The 22,736-nt window shown below is 36.5% G+C and overlaps 5 protein-coding genes across 5 annotated transcripts; 1 reads left to right on the top strand and 4 right to left on the bottom strand.

The window, feature by feature from the left end:
• Nucleotides 1-7,348: 7,348 nt before the first annotated feature.
• On the bottom strand, nt 7,349-8,986 carry SAPINGB_P002426 (uncharacterized protein; the record flags this gene model as incomplete). Its single annotated transcript, XM_031997145.1, has 1 exon — nt 7,349-8,986. One exon carries the CDS (start codon nt 8,984-8,986, stop codon nt 7,349-7,351), a length of 1,638 nt encoding a protein of 545 aa, XP_031853036.1.
• A 4,902-nt stretch (nt 8,987-13,888) lies between these two features.
• SAPINGB_P002425 (uncharacterized protein) lies at nt 13,889-14,959 on the bottom strand (the record flags this gene model as incomplete). Its single annotated transcript, XM_031997144.1, has 1 exon — nt 13,889-14,959. One exon carries the CDS (start codon nt 14,957-14,959, stop codon nt 13,889-13,891), a length of 1,071 nt encoding a protein of 356 aa, XP_031853035.1.
• A 285-nt stretch (nt 14,960-15,244) lies between these two features.
• Nucleotides 15,245-18,415, bottom strand: SAPINGB_P002424 (uncharacterized protein; the record flags this gene model as incomplete). The annotated part of the gene is made up of 1 exon (XM_031997143.1): nt 15,245-18,415. One exon carries the CDS (start codon nt 18,413-18,415, stop codon nt 15,245-15,247), a length of 3,171 nt encoding a protein of 1,056 aa, XP_031853034.1.
• A 425-nt stretch (nt 18,416-18,840) lies between these two features.
• SAPINGB_P002423 (uncharacterized protein) lies at nt 18,841-19,221 on the top strand (the record flags this gene model as incomplete). The annotated part of the gene is made up of 1 exon (XM_031997142.1): nt 18,841-19,221. The coding sequence occupies one exon, from the start codon at nt 18,841-18,843 to the stop codon at nt 19,219-19,221; it is 381 nt and encodes a 126-aa protein (XP_031853033.1).
• Nucleotides 19,222-19,291: 70 nt separating this feature from the next.
• On the bottom strand, nt 19,292-22,465 carry SAPINGB_P002422 (uncharacterized protein; the record flags this gene model as incomplete). Its single annotated transcript, XM_031997141.1, has 1 exon — nt 19,292-22,465. One exon carries the CDS (start codon nt 22,463-22,465, stop codon nt 19,292-19,294), a length of 3,174 nt encoding a protein of 1,057 aa, XP_031853032.1.
• Between the last annotated feature and the right edge of the window lie 271 nt (nt 22,466-22,736).

Raw genomic sequence — 22,736 nt, 5'->3', positions numbered from 1 at the left:
AGATTTAGACAATATTTAATGGCTTAAAGAAGGAACTTAGAATTACAATTAAATGATATTAAGAAAAGAAGATTTGTGCATTTTTTTTTTTGAATTTGCCTTCTCAGTTCAAGCAAAGTCTAAGCTGATTTATTGGACTTCATTTAAAAAAATAGAATTAAAACTGGATGAAAGATTCAATAACTCAAATCCTCATGGTTTCGGTCTAGAAAGAGTCCGAAAGAAGATTAAAAATCTATTGAAGGATTTTTTCTTTTTATTTTTAAAGCAAAGAACAGCCATGGATTATTCATTGTTTTTAAACTCATCATAACCTGCTGGTATTTAATATAGATAATACTTGCCATTTTGAATTTATTTTCTCGGAAACAGCTTTTTATTAGAGACTGATTCAGAAACAAACTAAGTGAACAATGCAAAAATCTGTTCTTTTACTAATGAAAATTGTTCTTTTTTTGTGATCGTTTTTCAATGAGGTAAATGAGATTAATTTTTTTTTTAAAAAAAAATTTGTCATTACTATTGCTGACTGAAAAAATCCTAGCTTTTTTTCTCTGACAAGAAATATAATTTTTGCTAAAAAATAAAAAAAAACATTGTTTCTTATATTTTTTTAATCTAATGTGAAAATTTTATAACTTAATTTCATTACTTTTATAAAATTTATGTATAGACAATTTGATATCTTTAAAATGAAAAATTTTCAAATAGATAGAGAATCGATACAATCTATTAATAAAGTCATTATTTTTTTTCCAAAAGATGATTGAAACAATTATTATATTCAGCTACGTACAGTCAACTTTCTTTAATTCTGAAGAAGCCCCAGTTATGGTTTAAATGAGAAATTTTAGGATCACTATCTTTTAATCAAATCTATCTATCGTGTTTTCATAAAAAAAAAGTAGCATAAAACCACAATACACAGACAGTTTTCTCTTGTTCAAGATACCAAATTTTAAAACTTCGTTTACTTGAAGTTTTCAGAGTATTTTTATTTTTTTACAAGCTCAGTTTTTGATCATAAATTTTTATGTCTTGTTTTTGAAAAAATAACTTGAACTATTATTCAAAGTTATTTTTGAGCGCGCGACTAAGGTTATATCCGCAAAAAATATAAATACTATCGGTGTAAGGAAGAAAACTTTTATTAATCAACCAAACAACCAAACAACCAATACTTTTAAATTTAATTGAAATAGTTTTAAATTTGTTTTTTTTTTTATTTTTTAATTAATTTATACACTTTAAAATTAAAGTTGTTTCTTTGTTTTTTTTTATTCAAGGGTTATAGAATTATATAACATCTGCAACTGCGCTATCCTTCTTGTCCATACTATATATCTTTTCATTTTGATAATAAACTTTTAATTTTGGCTTCAACATTGCATCTCCAACAGCCCAAAAACAAGACCTGATGCCAGCTTAAAAAGCAATCCGCCTGTTTTTTTGTTTGTTTTTATTCAAAGATTAAAAAACAATCCGCTTGTTTGTTTGTTTGTTTGTTTGTTTTTATTCAAGGATTATAGAACTATATAACATCAGCATCTGCGCTATCCTTTTATTGTCTGACTATGTGACTTGCCGGTTTTCATTTGTACCTTTTTAGTACTGGTGGTTTCTATTCTGTGCGTCTCCGGTAGCCCGGAAGATGGGCCCTGATGCCAGCTTACGAGGAACAGGGAGAACCAGTCTGTCGGTCCCAAAACCTTCCCAACCCATTTCCACTTATCTTCACGGATGCCCATGTATTTCTTAATCTCTTCCGTCAGAGATACGGCCCGCAATCACCTGCAGGCTATTTAGACTGTATGGAAGAGTCGGCATTCCTGTAACCAGGGTAGCCTATGGTTTTCAGTATAGGTGTATACTCCCGTACACATCCTCAGGAAAAGGGGGTATTCTGGGAAAAAAACAATCCGCCAGCATTCTCTAAATTTACTTTTTTAACCAGGTTAGCTTATTTTCATCGAAATGGTCACTCTTTCAACAAGTTAAAAGGTCTCTTGGCCCAGTTGGTTAAGGCATCGTGCTAATAAACAAGCAACTTCCTTGTGATACGCGAGGATCGGCGGTTCGATCCCGCCAGAGACCATTATCTTTTTGTGTTTTTAAGTATCTATATACTTGGTTTTTTTTTTTTTTGCCTTGGATTGAGATTTTTGAAAGAGTTGAATAAAGATGTTGAGGTAAACAGTTATAAAGTTTAGTGTGTTCTAGTTGTGAAATGTTCACTATTTACTAAAAATTATAAATATAGTGGTTACCATTATAAACTAAGATTGTTGAACGGTATTGAAATGGAAACCCCATTCTCATTATTGTGATAGCTATTTGATTGTTGTATATGCAAATAATTAGTTGAACTATTGGCATATTTTTTTAAAAATACAATTGTATTAATTGTTAATATACCAAATAAAATACAATATGGTTTAATATCACTTTTTTTTTCTAATATTTCAAAATAAATTCTGGGATAAACATCAACCACTCTTCTCAAAGTCTTATTCTGCACCATTTCCAACTTGCCAATTCTCCTTCAAGATTTTATGATGCCAAATTTCTAACCCATATTTAACAAATGGTCTCACAGAAACATTATATAAGAATCTAAACTTTTTAAACCATGCGCCGAAATTGCCATAGCCTATGCGAAACTGAGTAATATTACTCAAGATCCTTCGACTATCTTTCTTCATGATCACTCCCGTGACCATTTTGGAAAGATTATCAAAATTAAAATTTGTTTGTTTGTTTGTTTGTTTTTATTCAAGGATTATAGAACTATATAACACCAGCATCTGCGCTATCCTTTTATTGTCTGACTATGTGACTTGCCGGTTTTCATTTGTACCTTTTTAGTACGGGTGGTTTCTGTTCTGTGCGTCTCCGGTAGCCCGGAAGGTGGGCCCTGATGCCAGCTTACGAGGAACAGGGAGAACCAGTCTGTCGGTCCCAAAACCTTCCCAACCCATTTCCACTTATCTTCACGGATGCCCATGTATTTCTTAATCTCTTCCGTCAGAGATACGGCCCGCAATCACCTGCAGGCTATTTAGACTGTACGGAAGAGTCGGCATTCCTGTAACCAGGGTAGCCTATGGTTTTCAGTCTAGGTGTATACTCCCGTACACATCCTCAGGAAAAAGGGGGTATTCTGGGAATCGAACCCAGTATCTTCCGCTTTTGAGCGAACGTGTTATCCTTTACACCATCCAGCCCTTTCCCCTTAACTTTAATGTCATTTGTTTGTTTTGTTTGTTTTTATTCAAGGGTTATAGAACTATATAACATCAGCATCTGCGCTATCAGGGAAAAGGGCTGGATGGTGTAAAGGGTAACACGTTCGCTCGAAAGCGGAAGATACTGGGTTCGATTCCCAGAATACCCCCTTTTCCTGAGGATGTGTACGGGAGTATACACCTAGACTGAAAAACCATAGGCTACCCTGGTTACAGGAATGCCGACTCTTCCGTACAGTCTAAATAGCCTGCAGGTGATTGCGGGCCGTATCTCTGACGGAAGAGATTAAGAAATACATGGGCGTCCGTGAAGATAAGTGGAAATGGGTTGGGAAGGTTTTGGGACCGACAGACTGGTTCTCCCTGTTCCTCGTAAGCTGGCATCAGGGCCCATCTTCCGGGCTACCGGAGACGCACAGAACAGAAACCACCCGTACTAAAAAGGTACAAATGAAAACCGGCAAGTCACATAGTCAGACAATAAAAGGATAGCGCAGATGCTGATGTTATATAGTTCTATAACCCTTGAATAAAAACAAACAAACAAGCATCTGCGCTATCCTTTTATTGTCTGACTATGTGACTTGCCGGTTTTTCATTTGTACCTTTTTAGTACTGGTGGTTTCTGTTCTGTGCGTCTCCGGTAGCCCGGAAGATGGGCCCTGATGCCAGCTTACGAGGAACAGGGAGAACCAGTCTGTCGGTCCCAAAACCTTCCCAACCCATTTCCACTTATCTTCACGGACGCCCATGTATTTCTTAATCTCTTCCGTCAGAGATACGGCCCGCAATCACCTGCAGGCTATTTAGACTGTACGGAAGAGTCGGCATTCCTGTAACCAGGGTAGCCTATGGTTTTCAGTCTAGGTGTATACTCCCGTACACATCCTCAGGAAAAGGGGGTATTCTGGGAATCGAACCCAGTATCTTCCGCTTTCGAGCGAACGTGTTGTCCTTTACACCATCCAGCCCTTTCCCCAACTTTAATGTCTTTGTTTGTTTGTTTGTTTTTATTCAAGGGTTATAGAACTATATAACATCAGCATCTGCGCTATCCTTTTATTGTCTGACTATGTGACTTGCCGGTTTTCATTTGTACCTTTTTAGTACGGGTGGTTTCTGTTCTGTGCGTCTCCGGTAGCCCGGATGATGGGCCCTGATGCCAGCTTACGAGGAACAGGGAGAACCAGTCTGTCGGTCCCAAAACCTTCCCAACCCATTTCCACTTATCTTCACGGACGCCCATGTATTTCTTAATCTCTTCCGTCAGAGATACGGCCCGCAATCACCTGTAGGCTATTTAGACTGTACGGAAGAGTCGGCATTCCTGTAACCAGGGTAGCCTATGGTTTTCAGTCTAGGTGTATACTCCCGTACACATCCTCAGGAAAAGGGGGTATTCTGGGAATCGAACCCAGTATCTTCCGCTTTCGAGCGAACGTGTTATCCTTTACACCATCCAGCCCTTTCCCCTAACTTTAATGTCAATGTTAAATATTTTCTAATATTTATATGAATGATAATAGAAAGAACGGATTTGTTAGTGTACAACAAGTCACGTGGCAATCTGGCCGAGTTGGTCTAAGGCGTAGGATTAAGGTTCCTATCTCTTCGGAGGCGAGGGTTCGAATCCCTCGGTTGTCATAATATCTGAGTTGAAATACTCTTATACCTTTTTCTTTATAAACTTTGTTTATACTTTTTTTTTCTTTTTTTTTTTTTTTACAATACTCAATTATAATTTTTGTATGATACTAATTATTAATTGATCGATTGTTCAAATTGCTGTTTTTTTTTTAATTTTTCAGTAATTACTGATTAATTACTGATTATAATGAAGTGTATCTTTTTAAACACCAAAACAATTGGTAGATTGAGTTTTTTTTGACAAACATTGAGCAAAACCCAGAAAAAATCTCAATTCAAATTCTGTTAAACAGCAAGTTAATCAATGTGATAAAGGCTGAAAAAATGAATTAATTAACTATGGATATGTTTTTTTGGTAATCAAAGAAGTGGCCTAACAGTAGGGTTAAGGTCGGCATTCCTTCATTATGTTGCGACCAGCCATCATAACATTGAAATAAGCAAAAGCATAATGGGTCGATATACTAGAAACACAACACAACACAATCGACAAATAAAAAATAAAAAATAAAGAAAAAAAAAGTTAATACATATGTCATTAGAACATTAAGTTTGCCTAAAGTAGTGTAAGAAATGTTATGAAGATCAGATTTAGGGTTAAATAATTTTAAGGTCACTGTAAAGTCTTTCTCTTTAAGTTAAATTGTTAATGTTTTTTTTAATTTCTTCTAGATGTTTAATTTTGAAATTGTAAATTTTTAAAGCTATTAAGTTTATATCAAATGTTTTTTTATACTTTTTATTCAAGGTATTATAGAAATATATAAATTCATCATCGATGCTATTCTTTTTATATCAACTATATATCTTTTCATTTTTATAATAAACTTTTGATTTGACTTCAACATTGCATCTCCAACAGCCCAAGAATAATTTTTTGATTCCGGATAACGAGGAACATCATGTTAAATATCAATCTTATTAAACTTATTTCCATTTGTCTTGATCAACACTTTAATTTTTTTTTTATTTCGTCCAAGAAAAGATAAAGCTCACAGGTTTATGCCCTTTACTTAGGCTATTAAGAGAGTTGACATGTCCATCTCAGGAGAGATTTATGATAGTCTTTTTCTAGTAAAGGACATTTGATTGAAATGTGCCTAACTGTTTCCAGCTCACTACGCTTGCAGTTAAAGTTAGATAGCTCTTGTTATCAATATCAAAGTTTTGAAATCAAGAGCGCTAAAGTTACCATCATTTCCTCTGAAAGATTGAATAATAACGCCCAAGAGTGTTCAGCGATTTGAGCATTACAGCAATTGTTTTTTTTTTTTAAGAAAAATAGCTGTTAAAAAAATGCATTATAAGACCTAGTATTTAGCCGCTTTTTTCTATTTAACCCAATAAATAATAGCTTGAGTTTAATTTCTATGACTATGACTTTATATACTCCTCGACCTTTTCCAGTTGCGTTTGAATTTAAATTTGAAGCTTCTGTTCTGCTAGACCTTTTTTTTTTGCTGACATACTGTATATTGTAGTGGTTCATTCACGTGATTCTTTTTTGTAAGCTGTGAATGGTGGATTTAATCGGCAGAAGTAGTAACTACTATAATGTCTAACAACAATTGAAAATAAGAAATTGTTAAAGCTTTTTTTTAAAAAAAAAAGAGTCATCTGGTTAGAAATTCAGTAATACATGTTAGCTGGCATTCGTTTGTTTTTTTTTTCTTTTTTTTCTTTAAGTTCTAGACGTATAAAGAGATATTTTTTTTAAGTCAAAACCTGTGTAGGAAGTGCCTTTCCGAAATACTTTTGTAATCAGTACCAATTTCAAAAGTGATGTATATGTATGTATGTGTGGGGGGACATTTATTTGCTTTGTTGTTCTTGTTGATATCATTTAAAGCCTTTCCCCCTAAAAAAAAGTCACTGGCGGTTAAAAAATAAAAAAAATAAAGGGGCTATCAAACTATCAGTCCTTTTTCTCTCTTTTTTTTAAAAAAAAAACCATAAATTTTGTTGAAATACTTCAAAATAAACCAAAATGATAAAGTTAAATCAGTTTGAATGTCATTATATATTTATATTTATATTTATGTGTGTGGGGGTAGAGGAGGTAGTAAACAAATCTGTCATTTTATTTAATTTTTTGTATTTTGTATTTTGTTTTTATTATAAAATGCAAAATGCATCTTCAAAATGAACCTTCAAAATGACTTTTACAAGGTATTCTGAAAACCTGTATATACATTAACCGCCAAAAACGTTCATTTTAACCCTAGGATCTAGTATCCAAATTTGGCAATGTTCAACGTTTGGGAAAGACGAAGCGGAAATGCTGATTGATAACTATGCAAATGGCTAAATTTGGGAAATTAGTTTCTTGTAAAAGATATCAACACTATGAATGAAAAATATATTGCACATTTTTTTTTTAAATATAATAGTTTTAAATTGAAAAATAAACAAAAACTGCAAGTTACAAATTTTTATAAAAACTGTACAAATAAAACTTAATGGGTCATGCCCTTGTCAATGGCCTCCTTAACGTAACCCCAGTAAGTACTCTTGGTGTTATCTCTACACTTCTTACCATAAATGACCATGATGAAGAAGGTGGCATTGCAAACAAGGGAAATAAAAGCAGCAGTAATGAAACAGTTTTGCAGACCCATGTTAGTGACCCAAGGAGTAATACCGTAACCAATAGCAAAACTGAGCAAGTTGCGGATCAAGATAACTGGAGCCATACCGGGACCACCCATTTCTCTGTAGCAATCCATAAAGTAGTTGACAGGAATGGCACAACCGATAGAAACACAACCACCAAGAATACCCATAGCAATAACAGGACCAATCCAATGGATTTCGTGAGCAGCACCAACACCCCAGAGAATAAGAGAAGCAGGGCAAAGAATAAGGAAGGGAATAGTAAGCCAAAGTCTGAATTCGGGTTCATAAACACCGCCATGCTTTTTGGCCATTTTAAGTTTGAACTTATCACCATAAACACCAGTGTAAGCATTTGCAATAAAAGTACCAATAATGGGAGCAACGTAAGTAACACCAGTCATGGAAGCAGAGAATCCGTATTGGGAAGTGAAGATCAAAGAAGCGGTACCGTTAAGAACATTGAACCAAACAAGATTTGAGCCATAAAAGAAACCAGCCCACATAACAGCGGGGAATCGGATCATAGTAATGGGTCTCCAGAAGTTGATTTTGAGGTTTTCAATGGGACGGGAGGTATCAATAAGCTGCAACTTTCCAATAAAGGACTTCTTTTCATAAATAGGAGTAACAACGCCATCTTCCATATCGACAATGGTGGTTGTAACATGGTTCATCTTTTCATTCTTGGGGGAAGGTTCAGAAAGGGAATCTTCTTCAATAGACTCTGAAGAATCGGCAATAACATCGTCAGCAGCAATTGTCTTTCTGGAGTAGTTGGTTTCTTCCATAAAGAAGAAGAGGAAGACAAAAGAGACTGCACCAAAGATACTGCACCAGTAAATGACCCAAGGCCAACCTTGACCTTCCAAAATGAAACCAGCAATGAGGGGGGCAAGGAAATTAGAGACAAGGAGAGACACGGCGTACAAACTCATCCAGCGTCCACGATCGTGTTCAAACCAAACATCTGCAACAGAAGCTTCACAAAGGGATTCAATAGGAGCACTAAAGAAACCTTGCAAAATTTTACCTGCAATCCATGTACCATTTCCTGTAGTATAGGGACCCCAGATAATGATGAGAGTTGTTGCAAAAGTACTGAAAAGGTATACTGGTCTTTTACCAAACTGCATGGCCAAAGGTTGCCAAAAGAGGCACCCCAGACCTAAAAACAAAAACATGTAACCGGTACCTTCATTAAGAGTTGAGAGTGAGAGACCAGTTTGCTCAGAAACCGGTGTGAGAACGGAGTAGATGGCTGCGGTGGGGACACCTGTGGCAAAAGTGTAGACTACCATGCAGAACATGGCCAAATATTTTCGGCGAGGAGACCAATTGAGGGGATCATCAGGGTGATCACTGGGTGTTGGTGACAAGACAATTTCTTTAGCATTTTTGTCGTGATGTGCTGAGTTCATAGTACCCTCTTGATCAACAAGATGGACTGTTCCAGGAATTGCATCAGGATTAATGTGCATTGTGAAAATGAATAAAGTTGAAAAGGTTGAAAAGGTTGAAAAGGTTGAATTGGTAGAAGTAAAAGTATTGATTAAAAAACTGGAAATTAAAAAAAAAATAAATAAATAAAGAGAATAGCAAAGAAGTATCTATTAAGGAAAAATAAAACTATTGAAGAAATAGAATAATGAAGAATATATATATAATGAAAAATATAAAATAAAAAAAATAAAAAGAGATTTTAATGACGAAGGGTCAAATTTTTATAGTTTCCAAGATGCTATCACTTTTTTTTTAATTAATTAAGGTTATTCAAACCGTACAAAAAACAAAAAAAAATCTCAAATTTTATTTCAAAGAAAACTAAAAACTAAAAGCAAACAACATTTTATCTTTTGATTTTCATGCCCTGACAGAAATAGGAAGGTTGTTGAGGTAAGCAAGCTCCGGGAACGAGATGCCCTCATCTAATATAATGTTGAGAGTTAAAGAGATTTGATCCATGTTTAGTTTATTTTTTTTGGTTATTGTCAGTTCTATTCTCTCGCAAGAAATAGGAATACATAACCCTCAACTTTTTTTTTTTGTTTTTTTGTTTTTTTTTGTTTTATTATTTATTATATTAATATATACAATACACATTTTGTCCATGTACATAAGTGTACACACATGTGTAAGCCCAGCGTATGTATCGCGATAAGAACGCGATTGCGCAAGCTTATCAAAAGGGGCCGTCTTAATCGGGATGTTAGTTGGTACATACACGGCTTTTAAAACTAGGTGAGATGTGTGCCCTAAACCTATACTTTACTATATACTTTACTATACTTTACTATATGCTTTACTATATATTACTATTGGTGTTGCTGGAAAAAGAAATGAGTTTATTATGGCTGTAGAAACACTACTACGAAAACAAAGAGAGGAAAAAATTAAAATCTGAAGAGAGAAAAAAAAGAAAAATTGCCGATGCCGTTTAAGGACGGTTGTTGCGGTTGGAAGGGCTGTTTTAAACTATGATTTTTATATAGGCTTTTATGGAGAATTGAAGGAGAAATAAAAAATAAAAAAAAAATAGAGCATCTCGGCTTATCTCACAGAAATTTTTTTTTAAAAAAGAAAATAAGCACTATACTAGAGCTTAGGTCCATACAAATTTAGAGCAAGTTTTGTACTTCGGATAATTGTAACCAAAATAAAGAAAGCTAGTTTTAAAAGAGAACTTTGTTCCACTAATCATGGGAATGAGAGGTGTTTAAATTTAATCTTATCTTTTTTTTTTAAAAAAAAAAAAGTATTTGTTTTCCATCTCCAAGAATATCAAAAAACCATTATTTTTTTTTTCAAAGAAGAAGAAAAAATATAATTGGTTATATTGAAGATAACTAGTTGTACTAATGTAATTCCCATTATATTTTTAGTAAACTTTTTTTTTTCTTATCAGCTACTGATATTCAGACTGGTCTCATCATCCTACTTATATTCCACTATTTTTTTTTTCTTTTCCTCAAAGTCTATTATAAATTTTATTTTATTCTTTTTTTTCATTTTTTTTTTCAAAAGCCGCTCATATTTAATTTAATATTAAAATAAAACAAATCATTATGAGAAAGAATTTCAAAAACCACTTAACTAAGACTTAAATTAAAATCATATAAACCATATAGTTTATATGATTTTAATTATATATACAATTATATTTTTATTAAATAGACTTGTGATTTTTATTTTGACATTTGTGAATAACAAGTCCTATTGTCATATTTTTGCTGATTGGTGCCGAAATATACCTCGGTTTTTGGGGTATAACCTACAGTCGTGTTTATTGTTTTTTTTTTTTTTGAAGTGAGGTAATTATAACTCTTTTTGTTAACATACTCGTAATTGTCTATAAACATGATGAAAAGTAATTGTAAATAAATACTTGTGGCTTTTTTTTTAACTTCATTTATTTATTATCTTTAAAACCTTTCTACTCAAGTCAATAACTCTTACTGTTACTACTTTTTTTTAAAAAAAAAATTATCAATCATCTCCTTAAAATGCGATGATAGAATGTGTTTTAATTTTTAAAGGGATCAAAGGTCCACTTTAAATGGCTTGGCTTTAAAATGACTAGTATTATTATTATTAATTATTTCATTGGTAACCACTGTGCTTTTTGACCTGATTGATGCAAGTCATTTATATATATATATATATATATATATATATATATAGGACTTTGTAACTTTGTATGTATGTAATATGCAAACAAATACCTAAGCAAGTTTAGCTTTATATAAAATCCTTTGATATCAGCATGTCATCTTGAAAATATATTGGACCTGCTAAGAGAGGAAGGTGCTGGCTATCAGTTTTTAGATTTACATTTCTACTTAAGTCCATCCGCAATACTACACTTTAATATGAAATATAATAATAATAATATATAATATGCACGTGGGCTTATATAATAAATTCAAGATTTTTGTCCTTTTTTTTTTTTAACAAAACAAACGAAACAGACAAATTTCTCTTCTTTAATTGCAGGTTTGTTTTTTTATTTTTTTGGTATATGCGGGTTTTTGTTCTTTTTGGGTGATTCATTAGACATATAGGTTAGGTTTAAGGAATCACGTGGATATAATCATTTTTTGAAACTTTACTTATCACATTTCAATGATTTATAATTAGAAGAAGTTTTTATATATTTTATCTCTTAAAGAAACTTTTCAATAATCATAATTCAGTTTTTAAAAAGATTGCTTTTTTTTAGAGATTATCAGTTCAGTTTTTTAAAGTTTCCTTTAAATAAGTTTACAAGACTAGAATGCTTTTTTTTCTTTTAAAATTATATTTGAATTTGCTGCTTACTGCTACTTGGTATTTTTTTGATATTGTGTCAACATTACAGACTATCTCTTGAAAACCAAATTTTCAACATGTGTCTTTATTTCCTTTGAATTGAAAATTGTAGTTTTATTATCATTTCAATTAGTATCCATATTTCTTTATTTCTTATTTTTTATTTCCATCTATCACTGTAATGTTTGACGGTAATACCTTTTGCCAGATTAAAAAAAAAAAAAAAAAAAACCCAGCTGTTGTTTATTTGTTTGTATCCTAACAAGTTTTTTCAAACATCCCATAGGAATTTTGTATCATGTCAATTAATTTCAAATGTGCTGGAATTTAATTGTTAATACAACTATTTGTTCATTTTTTATTTTTACAATCCAGGGTTAGGGCTTAAATGGGGGGGGGGTTGTTTTTTCAAGGATTTTCTACTTTTCACATTTTAATGTCCCATAAATTGCTTGGTAATTAATTAGTAATATTTTCTTTGGTCCCACTAATGCAAGTTATTTAACAATTCCACTATGAAAATCCTCAAAAAAAAAAAAAATAAAAGCCATTCAATTTTTTTTTCAAGAATTTTAATTTTTTTAATTTTTTTTTAATGAAAACTAGTTAACCATACTGACAATCTTTAAAGCGGTAACAATGAGCTGATAATGGGTATTATGAATATTGTCACCAAAGGTTAAAAAAAAAAAATGAGGAAAGAATATCCCGGAATAATGGAACCTTTTTTTTTTATTGTTATTATTATTATTATTATTATTATTATTAAAAAAGGTCACTTGTAGCGGATTGTTCTAATCACATTGAAATACTGCTGCCTAGTACAAGCAGCATGATATGCAGTTTCTAGAGGTCATTTACTTATCGACCAATTAGATGATCATCCCATTTTTTAGATTGCTATTTCTTTTTTTAATTTTATTTTTTATTTTCTTTTATCATATTACAAACTTTGAATGTTGAAGCGGTTAGCATAGTAAGTATACCTATTTGAGACCTTACAAAAAAAAGGGCTTGATATTCATGAAAAATTTCACTCATATTCACTTTTATTTTGAAATATTCATTAAAACTTTTCAAAAACTTTTTAATTTTTTTTTTTTTCATTTTTCACTTAAGAAAAATCATAATTATAAAGCTTTATAAAACTTTATGAATTTTCTTGGCTTCTAATAAACCAAGACAGTTTATTTTAACTCTCGCTTCAAATAAAAAAAAATTAAACTGGAAAATTCTTAGAATTTGATAAACTTGTAGATAATCTATAAGTTTATTAAAAAATTTTAAATAATATTCAACTCTACAATCCACATTTTTTTTTTTTTTTTGATTTTATATTTTTTTTTCAATCTTCAAGTGAAAAAAACCCCGCACGTAGATTTTTTTTGTCTAGCTCACTCACTCATCTATATATTCCATTATATTCTCTCGTTTAGCATTGTTAAGATATGCATTATCTTTTTTTTCTTCTTCTTCCGTCCTACATTCGGCAAAAAAATAAACTATAAGCATCGGAGGTTTTTTTTTTATTTTTTTTTACTTTTTTTTTTAAATAAATTTGATTCATGTCTCTAACTTCTGTTTGAAATTATATAAAGTCTTTTCAAATAGTAAGAGCTTTGATATCGCTTGAAATGCTTTAAGTTCATAGAAAGCACAGCGACAAGGAGTAGGATAGAAGCTTTATTGTCAATTTCTGTAAACAAAGAAGCAGAGAAAAAAAGAGGGAAAAACATCAGTCTGTTTTTAAGTCCATTAAGTTAAGTCTTGTAGTTTGGAATAAATATATATTTAAAACTCGTCAGAAAATCTGTGGCTTAGACATTCAAGTTTTGCAAGAAGATTATTTACAGCTTTAAAAAGTGTTATTCAAATTTTCCATTAATTTTGTTTTTTGATGGAAAAACAGTTTGATTGATTTCATCAAAATTCACAATTCATAATTTACAATTCACAATTCATAATTCACAATTCATAATTCATAATTTACAATTCATAATTTACAATTTACAATTCACAATTAACAATTCACTAGTCTACAATCTATTTTTTTTCTTCTTTCTAACGATACATTTTTACTGCTTTTCATGAGCATCGGCCCATTCCCATAAAGAGTACGCAAACTTCCCTGCACCAAAGTCATCATATCCCTCTTCCTCCTCATACTCAATCCGACACAATCCTGCCTTAACCAGCAATCCATACAAGTCTGTACGCAGATCGTCGAACCCGCGGCGTAGCGGCAGCTGAAGAACTAGTTTGGAGCCAGGTTCTCTCGAAAGAAACGCGGCAATGGTACGCACCACCATGGCTGGGTGTTGTGGCGAGTAGATGGGATCTGATACAAGAACTGTTTTGAAAGACTGTGGCTTGTGTGTCTGTAAAAACTCAGAAGGATCCGACCAGTCGAGGGGTTGTGCAGGAGGCGAGAAACTGGGATCTGTGGGGGACAATATTATTCCTGAAAGCATGTTTTGGTCAATGTTGGCACGAAGATTGGGCATGATTTCTGGCAAATCGGTAAGCGTAACAGGCAGTCCAAGACGTGCAGCTACAAGACCTACAAGCCCAGTACCGGTACCTAGTTCGAGGGCTGGACCTGCAAGTTTTAGTTTAGATTGAGGGAGAAGTGCATCGCGAACAAGTCGTCGTGCAAGGATATAAGATGACCCCCAAGTTTTGAGTCCAAGCAGGTCTTCTGTTAGACTCGGCTCAATGAGCTGGATATCCACATCTGTATTTTTTTCAGTGTCTGAGATCTTGCCAAGTTTGATAAGTGCTTCCCGCATACCATCAATCTGAATTCTCCGCGTGATTGTGGGCGCCGCTGTACGTCCGCACCGTTCAGCCATGAGCGTGCTAGCCTGGTCCCAGATCTCTTCCCGCAAATTAGAGTCATCGATCCATTGTAGTGGAGATGCTACGAGCCCAGTCAACCAGTCAAAGAACCCAGTTCCCGGAGCTGCACACAAACCTTCAGTACCGTCGTCTTCATCGGCCGGCGTTGGTCCGGAGAAATTGGTTTGCTGAGATGCCCGAGAAAACTGTCCAAGGATTTTGAAAAGCTCTTCAGCGCTAGGACGGGAGTATAACTGCGGCAAGTCAAGTGGGCTTATGATTTGTACAGGTTCGTCATTCTCAGCCATGGTTTAATTAAATAAAGTCTGTGGGGAATATTTTTTTTTTTTTTAAGTTGTTGTTGTTGTTTTTTTTTATCACAACTCAAAAATTTTAAAAAAAATCTCCACAACTTACCCGCCCTTTTCATCCACATTTTTTTTTTCTATTTGGCCAAACTTATAAAGTTGAAAAAGTTGAAAAAGTTGAAAAAGTTGAAAAAAAGTTGAATACACAAAAGTTGAATAATTCTATTCTATTTTATTTACTTTATTATATTACGAAAGGTAGGAGGAATGAAAAAAAAACCTAGCTTAAGAGCTCGCTTTGGAAATGCTATCGCGATGGGCGTTGCCATTCTGTTTACCGGTTTTCCCCGTACGTTTTGCTTGCCTACGCTTGGCCTCCTCGTCAAGTTGCTCTTGGTAAATTCGTGCGCACCCGTAATGTATGGCCGTACCATCTGGGAACACGCTAATGACCGAGTGTCCAAGTCGCTTAAGACATATACGACACGTGCGCAGCGAAGTGATGGTTGTTGTATGCTTTTGCTGTGTCGCTAAGAGCTCTTCTTGAACTTTGACAAGATGAACTTTACGCAGAGCAGCATCTACTTGTGCACCGTTCCATGCTGCACGTAGGCCCCGAATTTGCGACGTAAGGAAAACAGCAATATCGTGGATCTTTGTATCCTCGGGTAATCGGTTGATAATTTCAACTACAGACATACGCGAGCCCTGTGTAGCGAGAAGGTCCAGCGCAAGATCTAAGCGCTGCTTCTCTGAACCACCAACTGACTCTGGAGGGGTAAGGTAAAGTGAAATGAGTGTATGAAGTGCGCGGCGACCAAGCTCTGCGTCTGCATCATACACCTCACCACAAAATGCGTGGGCCTTGGCATCATCCTTGAGCTCGAATGTGTAAATCATGAGCGCTGTACGCGCATCTCCCTGTTTGCCGTAGAGAATAGCTTTAATTTCAAGTTGTTGCGGCGTACAATCGCTATTTTTTGCTGGTAAAGAAAGCAGGACTTTAGAAAGCTTGTATTTTGAATCGGGAGGTTTCAGGAAACTAACAAGTTTATCAAAGTTGTCAGTGTCTGAAAGGGATTTGATGTAGTTTATGGCCAGCGCTGTATGGAAAGCATTGTTTTGCTCCTTTTTATCAAATATAACATGCTCCAGGTACTTGATTGTAAGCGCACGCGAAGTGTCTTCGAGGTACGCCAGCACCTTTTCTCTATCTAAGGACTCGCTCTCAGATGAGTCCTCCAAAAAGATGTCCTCGCCAAACGTCGCGTTAAACTCAAGCGGCCATTTGGCAAACTCGAAAATCAGGTCCAGGTATTTGTTATCCAAGCGTTGGAGATACCTCACGGTTGGTTCTGGGCCCTTGAGGTAATCTGGCGTGGCAGTTACTGCAGTGGTCGTTGTAGAAGGTTTAGAAAGTTCACGAAGAAGCTCCAGAGCCTCTCTATGGAATGCTTTGCCAAAGTAAAAGTCAATAAGATCTTTCCATTTACCGTAATGTGATAATACTGGGCGTACAATAGCTGGGTCACAGTGGTTATGGATGCGTAACAGTGGACCAATTAGTGCAGGGCTCTGAATGACATAACATTTGAACATGGTAGTATCAACAAGACTGGCTGTTTTGTCAAGATCGCCACCATAAGTTTCTGCAGTTAGGCGCTGCCCACTGCTATCAACAGGATCATCTGCAGTTGTGATGAGTGCTATTTTGCGTCTCGTATCTGCAAGAAAATTGACAAGGGCACGCAGCGCCACCGAAAGCTCCTTTTCAGACCACGAGTTGTCGCCAGAAGATGCAGATGACGAAGAGGTTGGCGAAGAAACACTTTCAGAAGGAGATGACGGGGGGCCAAGTGAGTCTGTATGAGACAGCTGACGGGTGCCTGGCATACCTACTGTCCGTTTCCCACCTTTGATTTGTGATTTTGAAGATATCGAAGAAGATGAAGAAGATGAAAGGGTTCGCGACTGGAGCATTCGCGAGTTGGGGACTGAATCTGTATATCGAATAAGATCCTCACCGGAACCAGAAATTTGTGCCGGGAACAACTCAACGACTGTTTTTGGGTCTGCAGAAACACTGGAAAAAAGAGCAAGAGCTGGTTCAAACTTTTTCTTCTTGAGCATGTCAATAGCTTTTAAGGTTTTAAATTTTCGAAGCAAGTCTTCGCGATTAGAGATATATGCAGAATCGACATGCTCTAGTAAACTAATTGCTTCTTCAAGAAGGGCCTTGTCTGCCAGAGCTTGAACTGTAGTGCGTAGATCCACAGGTTGGAACCGAAAGACTTGGTTTTGAGTAGCCACGCAGGTGAACTTGCCGCATGTCAATGCCTTGACACCTGGGATTTCGACTGTTTGTAGCAGTGAGGTAGTATATGGGTTACGCAGTTCAATATGCTTGGGTAGAACACAGAGCAGATAAGGGTAAAGGTATCCAAGGGCTTCTGGAGGTGCAGTCCAATCAGCGATAGCAGGACGATCAAGAATATGGCCGTGTTCATCTACAAATTGAGATGCCGTATCTTTTGCTAAAAATGCAGTGTGATCATCTGGGAGCGCAGTAGCATGAGGGAATGGTGACCTCGATCCAAGACCAATGTATGCTGAGATGCCCACAGATGCAAACGAGTGTGTGTGAGTTCCTGCTGATGAGGGTTCTGGGAGAGCGATGCTAGAGATTTCTGCGGTTGGAATGTCAACAGTGCAATAATCACCGGAACCTAAACCGCATACAAGTCGGTCAGGGTTAAGAAATTCAAGTGATTTTGCGCGGTCGGGCATGTTGATTTCACGAAACTCGGAAAATTCCGAGTCTCGCCACTCGTAGCACACTAGCCGGCGCTTACATGCAACCACAAGCCGCGATACAGTTGTCAAGGGAGGAGGTGGTTTATCTAAAGAGCTGGAATCATCATCACTGTCATCAGGTTTAACACCAAAGGTAATTGCAAATGTTGTTGCACCACGGGTTTTTGATAATGTTTCGTCAAACGCAAGTGTCTCGAGGTCATATACTGATACTACGTTATCGCACAGAGCCACAAGTACCCCAGCATCGCGGAGAACACCAAGTCGATCAACCCCACCTTTGGGTGCAAAGTCGCGAATTGTTTTGATGAGGGTAACGCGTGGCCGACCGGATGCTAGAGGGTCATCAATGCTGTAGACAAGTAATGTACCGGAGGTCAGTCCGACCAGGAGCTTATCGCTGTAAGCCCTAAGAGCCGAGATTTTAGCACGTTCACCAGAAGGCAGCCCAAGAATGCGTTGGGGTAGCACCGCCTTAACAAGGTCAAGGTCTGTAGGCCGTTGTTGCTGTTGCTGTTGCTGTAGCTGTTGTTGTGATGAAGTGGAAGCAGCCTGTGCATGGTTTGCACGGGTATTAGTGGTAGTTTGGGGATTAGAAGCTGCGTGAGCTTTTGGTATTTCTTGAGAATGCGGCGGAGGCATTGGTATATAGATATATATGAAAAAAGACGGAAGAAAACGAATGAAAAGCGAAACAGATAGAGTAACGCGGTAAAAGTTCAATGGGATGGTGTGAATTGATGAGATTGGAGGTTTTTTTTTTTTTTTTCAAGTTGGAAATTCACTGTGGTGGGAAAGCAAAAAAAAACAAAAAAAAAAAAAGGGTGGTGTAGATTGCTGAGAACAATATATGGCTGCAAGATCACGTGAATAGGGCGTTTATCGTGGTGGAGAGGCTGGGAATTTTTTTTTTTTTTTTTTTTTTTTTAAAATCACCGCCTCCACCACCATTTTATCACCAACAGTTTCTTAAGAAAACCCGACAGAGACCCGATATCTCCGGGACTGACAGAGAGATATTTATTGTGAAGACGTAGCAAAAAAAAAAATAAAATCATATATCAGATATGTCAAACCAATCGCTTACAGCTAAAAAGCTCATCAAACAAGCAGCCATTGGCCAAACTGAGCGTCACGCAACAGCACGAGCTGCTCAAGCACGACTGGCTGCAGATTTGGCCGCAGTCCCGGTAGCTCTTGAGGCCCCGCTAGTTGAACGGATTACAGAAATTCATGCAAACCAGCGTCGGATCTGTGCTCAGGCAGAGCAACTAGATTCAGATGTTGCGGCACTGCGCAAGCTTAACGCTAAATGGCGCAACTTAACAACTTCGACCCGAAACAAGCTTAAGGATTACGGTGATGTACAAAACTGGGCTGAGATTGTGGATCAAGATCTTCGAGTCATTGAGGAAACGATTAAAATTGTACAAACCACAGAATATTGAAATATAAAAAAACTACAAACAAAATGCAAGTCTAAAAAAAAACAGTCTAACTATATATAGTTTATGTGCTTTAAAGCTTGGCCTCAGGTTCCATGAAAATAGCAAGGTCTTCCCATGGAACAGGAGCCTCAGTCAACTGCAATCGTGACTTAAACCAGGAAACTGACTCAATAGTTTGACTCTGAGGACGTTCCTGTGCTTCAAGAGATGTCTGCAACAAAATTTCTTCGGCAGCTTCCTTAATGAAATCCTGCGCAATATCTCCATGACCCTTTTCTTCAAGAGCATCAGCAGCCATCTGAAGAACCTCTTCGGATGACTTACCTTCCGCCTTGGCCAACAACTCAGCAGCCTCAGCAGGATCTAGATTGACATTATACTTAATAGCCAACATGGTAAAAACAGACGCAGTCACCTGTGACAAACCAAAAGTAGGTGGGTTGTGAGCATTAAGACTGAGAATAAGTAGTGAGCGATCTTTAGACTGGGGAGAAATATACTTATAATACAGTTCCAACACCTCGCGTTTAGAAATCTTCTTGAGAATCTCAATGTCATTCTCCTGAACAGAAAAGTGGTAGTATCCAGAAACAATCTGAGCATTGTAGGAGCTGGATTCCTCGTAAAGATTTTTGTACTTTTCCTGTTTTTTAGCAATAAGACTTGTCACATAGGTGTTGAATTCTTCATTAGTATAGTTTTCAATAATTTCTCCTAGACCAATAAGGAATCGATCAACGCGCTGTTTCAGCAAAGAGGTAGTACGTTCACTCTGGACAATAATGCGGAGTCCACAAGATGTGCGGGTAAGACGCATACCACAGAAAACAATGTAGCCCAGTTGCTCGCGGGTACGCAACTGGTTAAAGGCCGGCTCCACAGCCATAGAGGCAAGCAACTCAAGCACAACACGGGTATAAGGATCAGTTAATTTGGCAACCTGAATGAAAAATTCAACCCCCGAGTTGACATTATGTTCATCTTTAGACAAGTAGCTAAATTCAAACTCTGAGCTAGGAGGAAGATAGTAAGAGCGTTGACAAACACTTTGGCTATCAGGAATGGGCTCAGAAACAAGAATTTCCATTGTTTGGTTGGCAATCTCCAAAGCCTCATTCTTGTGCAAGTTGCCAATAGCGACAACTTCAAGGTCGAATCTCTTAAGGACTTGGGGGCCAAACTCGACAACTTCTTCATATGTAACATTTTCCAAAGCATGGAGACGTTCTTCAAGAGTCCAAGTGTTTTCATTTAGCAAGTAGCCAAAATGGGCAATGAACTGGTTATAAGAAACAGCGTACCATTGATTTTTCAATTCTCTAACCAAGCGCTCTTTGCAAGTCTCAAACTTGATGCGGTCAACCTTAAAGTCTTTAAGCTCAAGTAAAATACGCTCCAGAAGAAGGCCAATCTTATTGTTGTATCCCCGTACATGAATCTTAAAACCATCACGCGCAACGGACACGTCGTAAGCAAGACCGGCAAGGTTTGCGTGGTATGCAAATAGTGTTAAATGGTCATCGACAATTCTGAAATAAAGCGAAGACTTGACGTAGTTGGAAGGCGAAGAGTATGTGATAGGAGCCTTGAAATACAAATTCACAGAAGCTTTGGGGGTCCAAAAGGTATCATCCTTTTTATACCACACCTTGACTTGCTTTTGGTTGCGGAGCAAAATGGGGTGCTTAAGAATTTCCACGTTTTCCTTCTTGTCCACGTCAAAGTTTTCTGGGATAAACTCGTTGGGGGTAGGCAGGGCCAAGTCGGGGTTAAGATCAAGACCTTCAAGGTACTTGATAAAATCTGGGTCAAACTTATCGGAGCGGTAGTGGGTCCCATACCACTTTTCTTGCTTGTCAAGACCCTCCAAGGTTTGTGCCACCAACGTGGCTCTAAAGTTGTGTACATTAAAGTAGTCAATGTACTTGCGGGTGAGATTGGGGTCAAACTTTGTAAAAACTGAATAGTCCAAAAGTCTTTCAAGGGGGTAGGGGCGTTGCATTTGAGAGGCAAGCTTTGTAACTGTGGATAAACTGTTCTTCTTGGCAGTATATTTGAAATTGACTTCAGACATGATTTTTTGTTCTTGAAACAGGCGTTCAGAAATGGGAGAAGATTGAAGCAATTTTAAATACTGGAAACAAATAGCAATGATTTCCTTGTAGTTGCTAAGACCCCTTTCAGTCAATGCAATATCAATTTCAGAAAAAGCTTGACCTTCAGAAACTAGACCAGCACCAGAACTTAAAGAACTAGCCCAACCCTTTTCCTTGAGAAGGTTGAGAATAGATCCAGGGCCTTCGTGACCAATGCAAAAGGAAGCGTAGGAAAGAGGTTTTGCTTCGTTAAAAACACTGTCACTTGGGATTGGGAATCGTAGAGAGAGAACTTTCTTTTCCTTGACAGGTTTAGCTTGAATCAGAATGCCCAAGTTTTCATCATCCAAAAATGGTTCTGAGTAGACTATTTCTTTACGATTCTTATTGACAATGGGGGAGAAGAAATCGACTGTCCATTGCTGAAGAGTGTCAAGTGATTCTCTGCCTATCAGAACAAGCTTCATGAGGTTTGCCGAGTAGTGGTTGTCGTAAAACTCGAGAAGACGGTCACGGACGTCAATATTTTTAGAAAGAGGAATTGTTTCCAAAGTCTCAAGGTTACCTGTGCTGTATTTGTGGTAAGGGTGAGCGTGGTTTGAGAAAAAGCGGCTTATTTGATGAAGACGCCAATTGTCATTTTGGAGATTATTTTTGTTTTCCGAGTCTACTGCGCGGATTTCACGGTCCTTGCATGAGGGAGAGAAAAGTGGCGAAATGAAAAACTGGGAAAACCGGTCCAAGGCGCCATTAAAATGCTCGTAACCAACTTCAAAATGGTAGTTGGTTGATTCGGAGCTGGTATAGGCATTGGAATAACCTGAATGTGAAGAAAGATAGGAAGCGTACTCGTTTTCTTTGGGGAATTTTTCAGTACCCATGAAGAGTAAATGTTCACAAAAGTGAGCGAGACCTGGGAGATCTTCTGGGTCAGAAAACGAGCCGACATTGACATCGAGAGCAGCTGCAGCTTTATCAGTTTCTGGGTCGTGGATCAGAAGAGCAAGAAGACCGTTTTCAAGAGTGATGTAGCGGTAATCACGGTCATCCAAAAGAGGCTTATTGGTGAGGGGCGCAGAGGATACGATTGAAGCCGTATGGTCCGAGGTAGATTTGGCTGTAGTTGCAGCGGAAGAAGTTTCAGCCATTGTAGAGATTGATCTGTAAGAAGAAGCAAATGAAAGAAATGACGAAGAAAGCGGTGGCAAATAGTTTGAATGATTGTTGGATTTAAAAGAATGTGAAGAATGTGAAGAGTGGATAGAATGGGAAGTAAAGTTGAAGTAGTTGGTAAGGAGAAGAGAATGGGCTATGCGGGCTATACAGATTTATATTTACACAGAAAAAAAAAAAATAAAAAAATAAAATAAAAAAATAAAAAAATAAAAAAATAAAAAAATAAAAAAATGGGTGTTCAAT

Source organism: Magnusiomyces paraingens (genome assembly GCF_902498895.1).
Source record: "Magnusiomyces paraingens strain CBS 517.90 genome assembly, contig: contig2, whole genome shotgun sequence".
Classification (NCBI taxonomy): Eukaryota; Fungi; Ascomycota; class Dipodascomycetes; order Dipodascales; family Dipodascaceae; genus Magnusiomyces; species Magnusiomyces paraingens.
The sequence above is the reverse complement of the archived record's forward strand: the minus strand, read 5'-3'. Positions and strand labels throughout refer to the sequence as shown.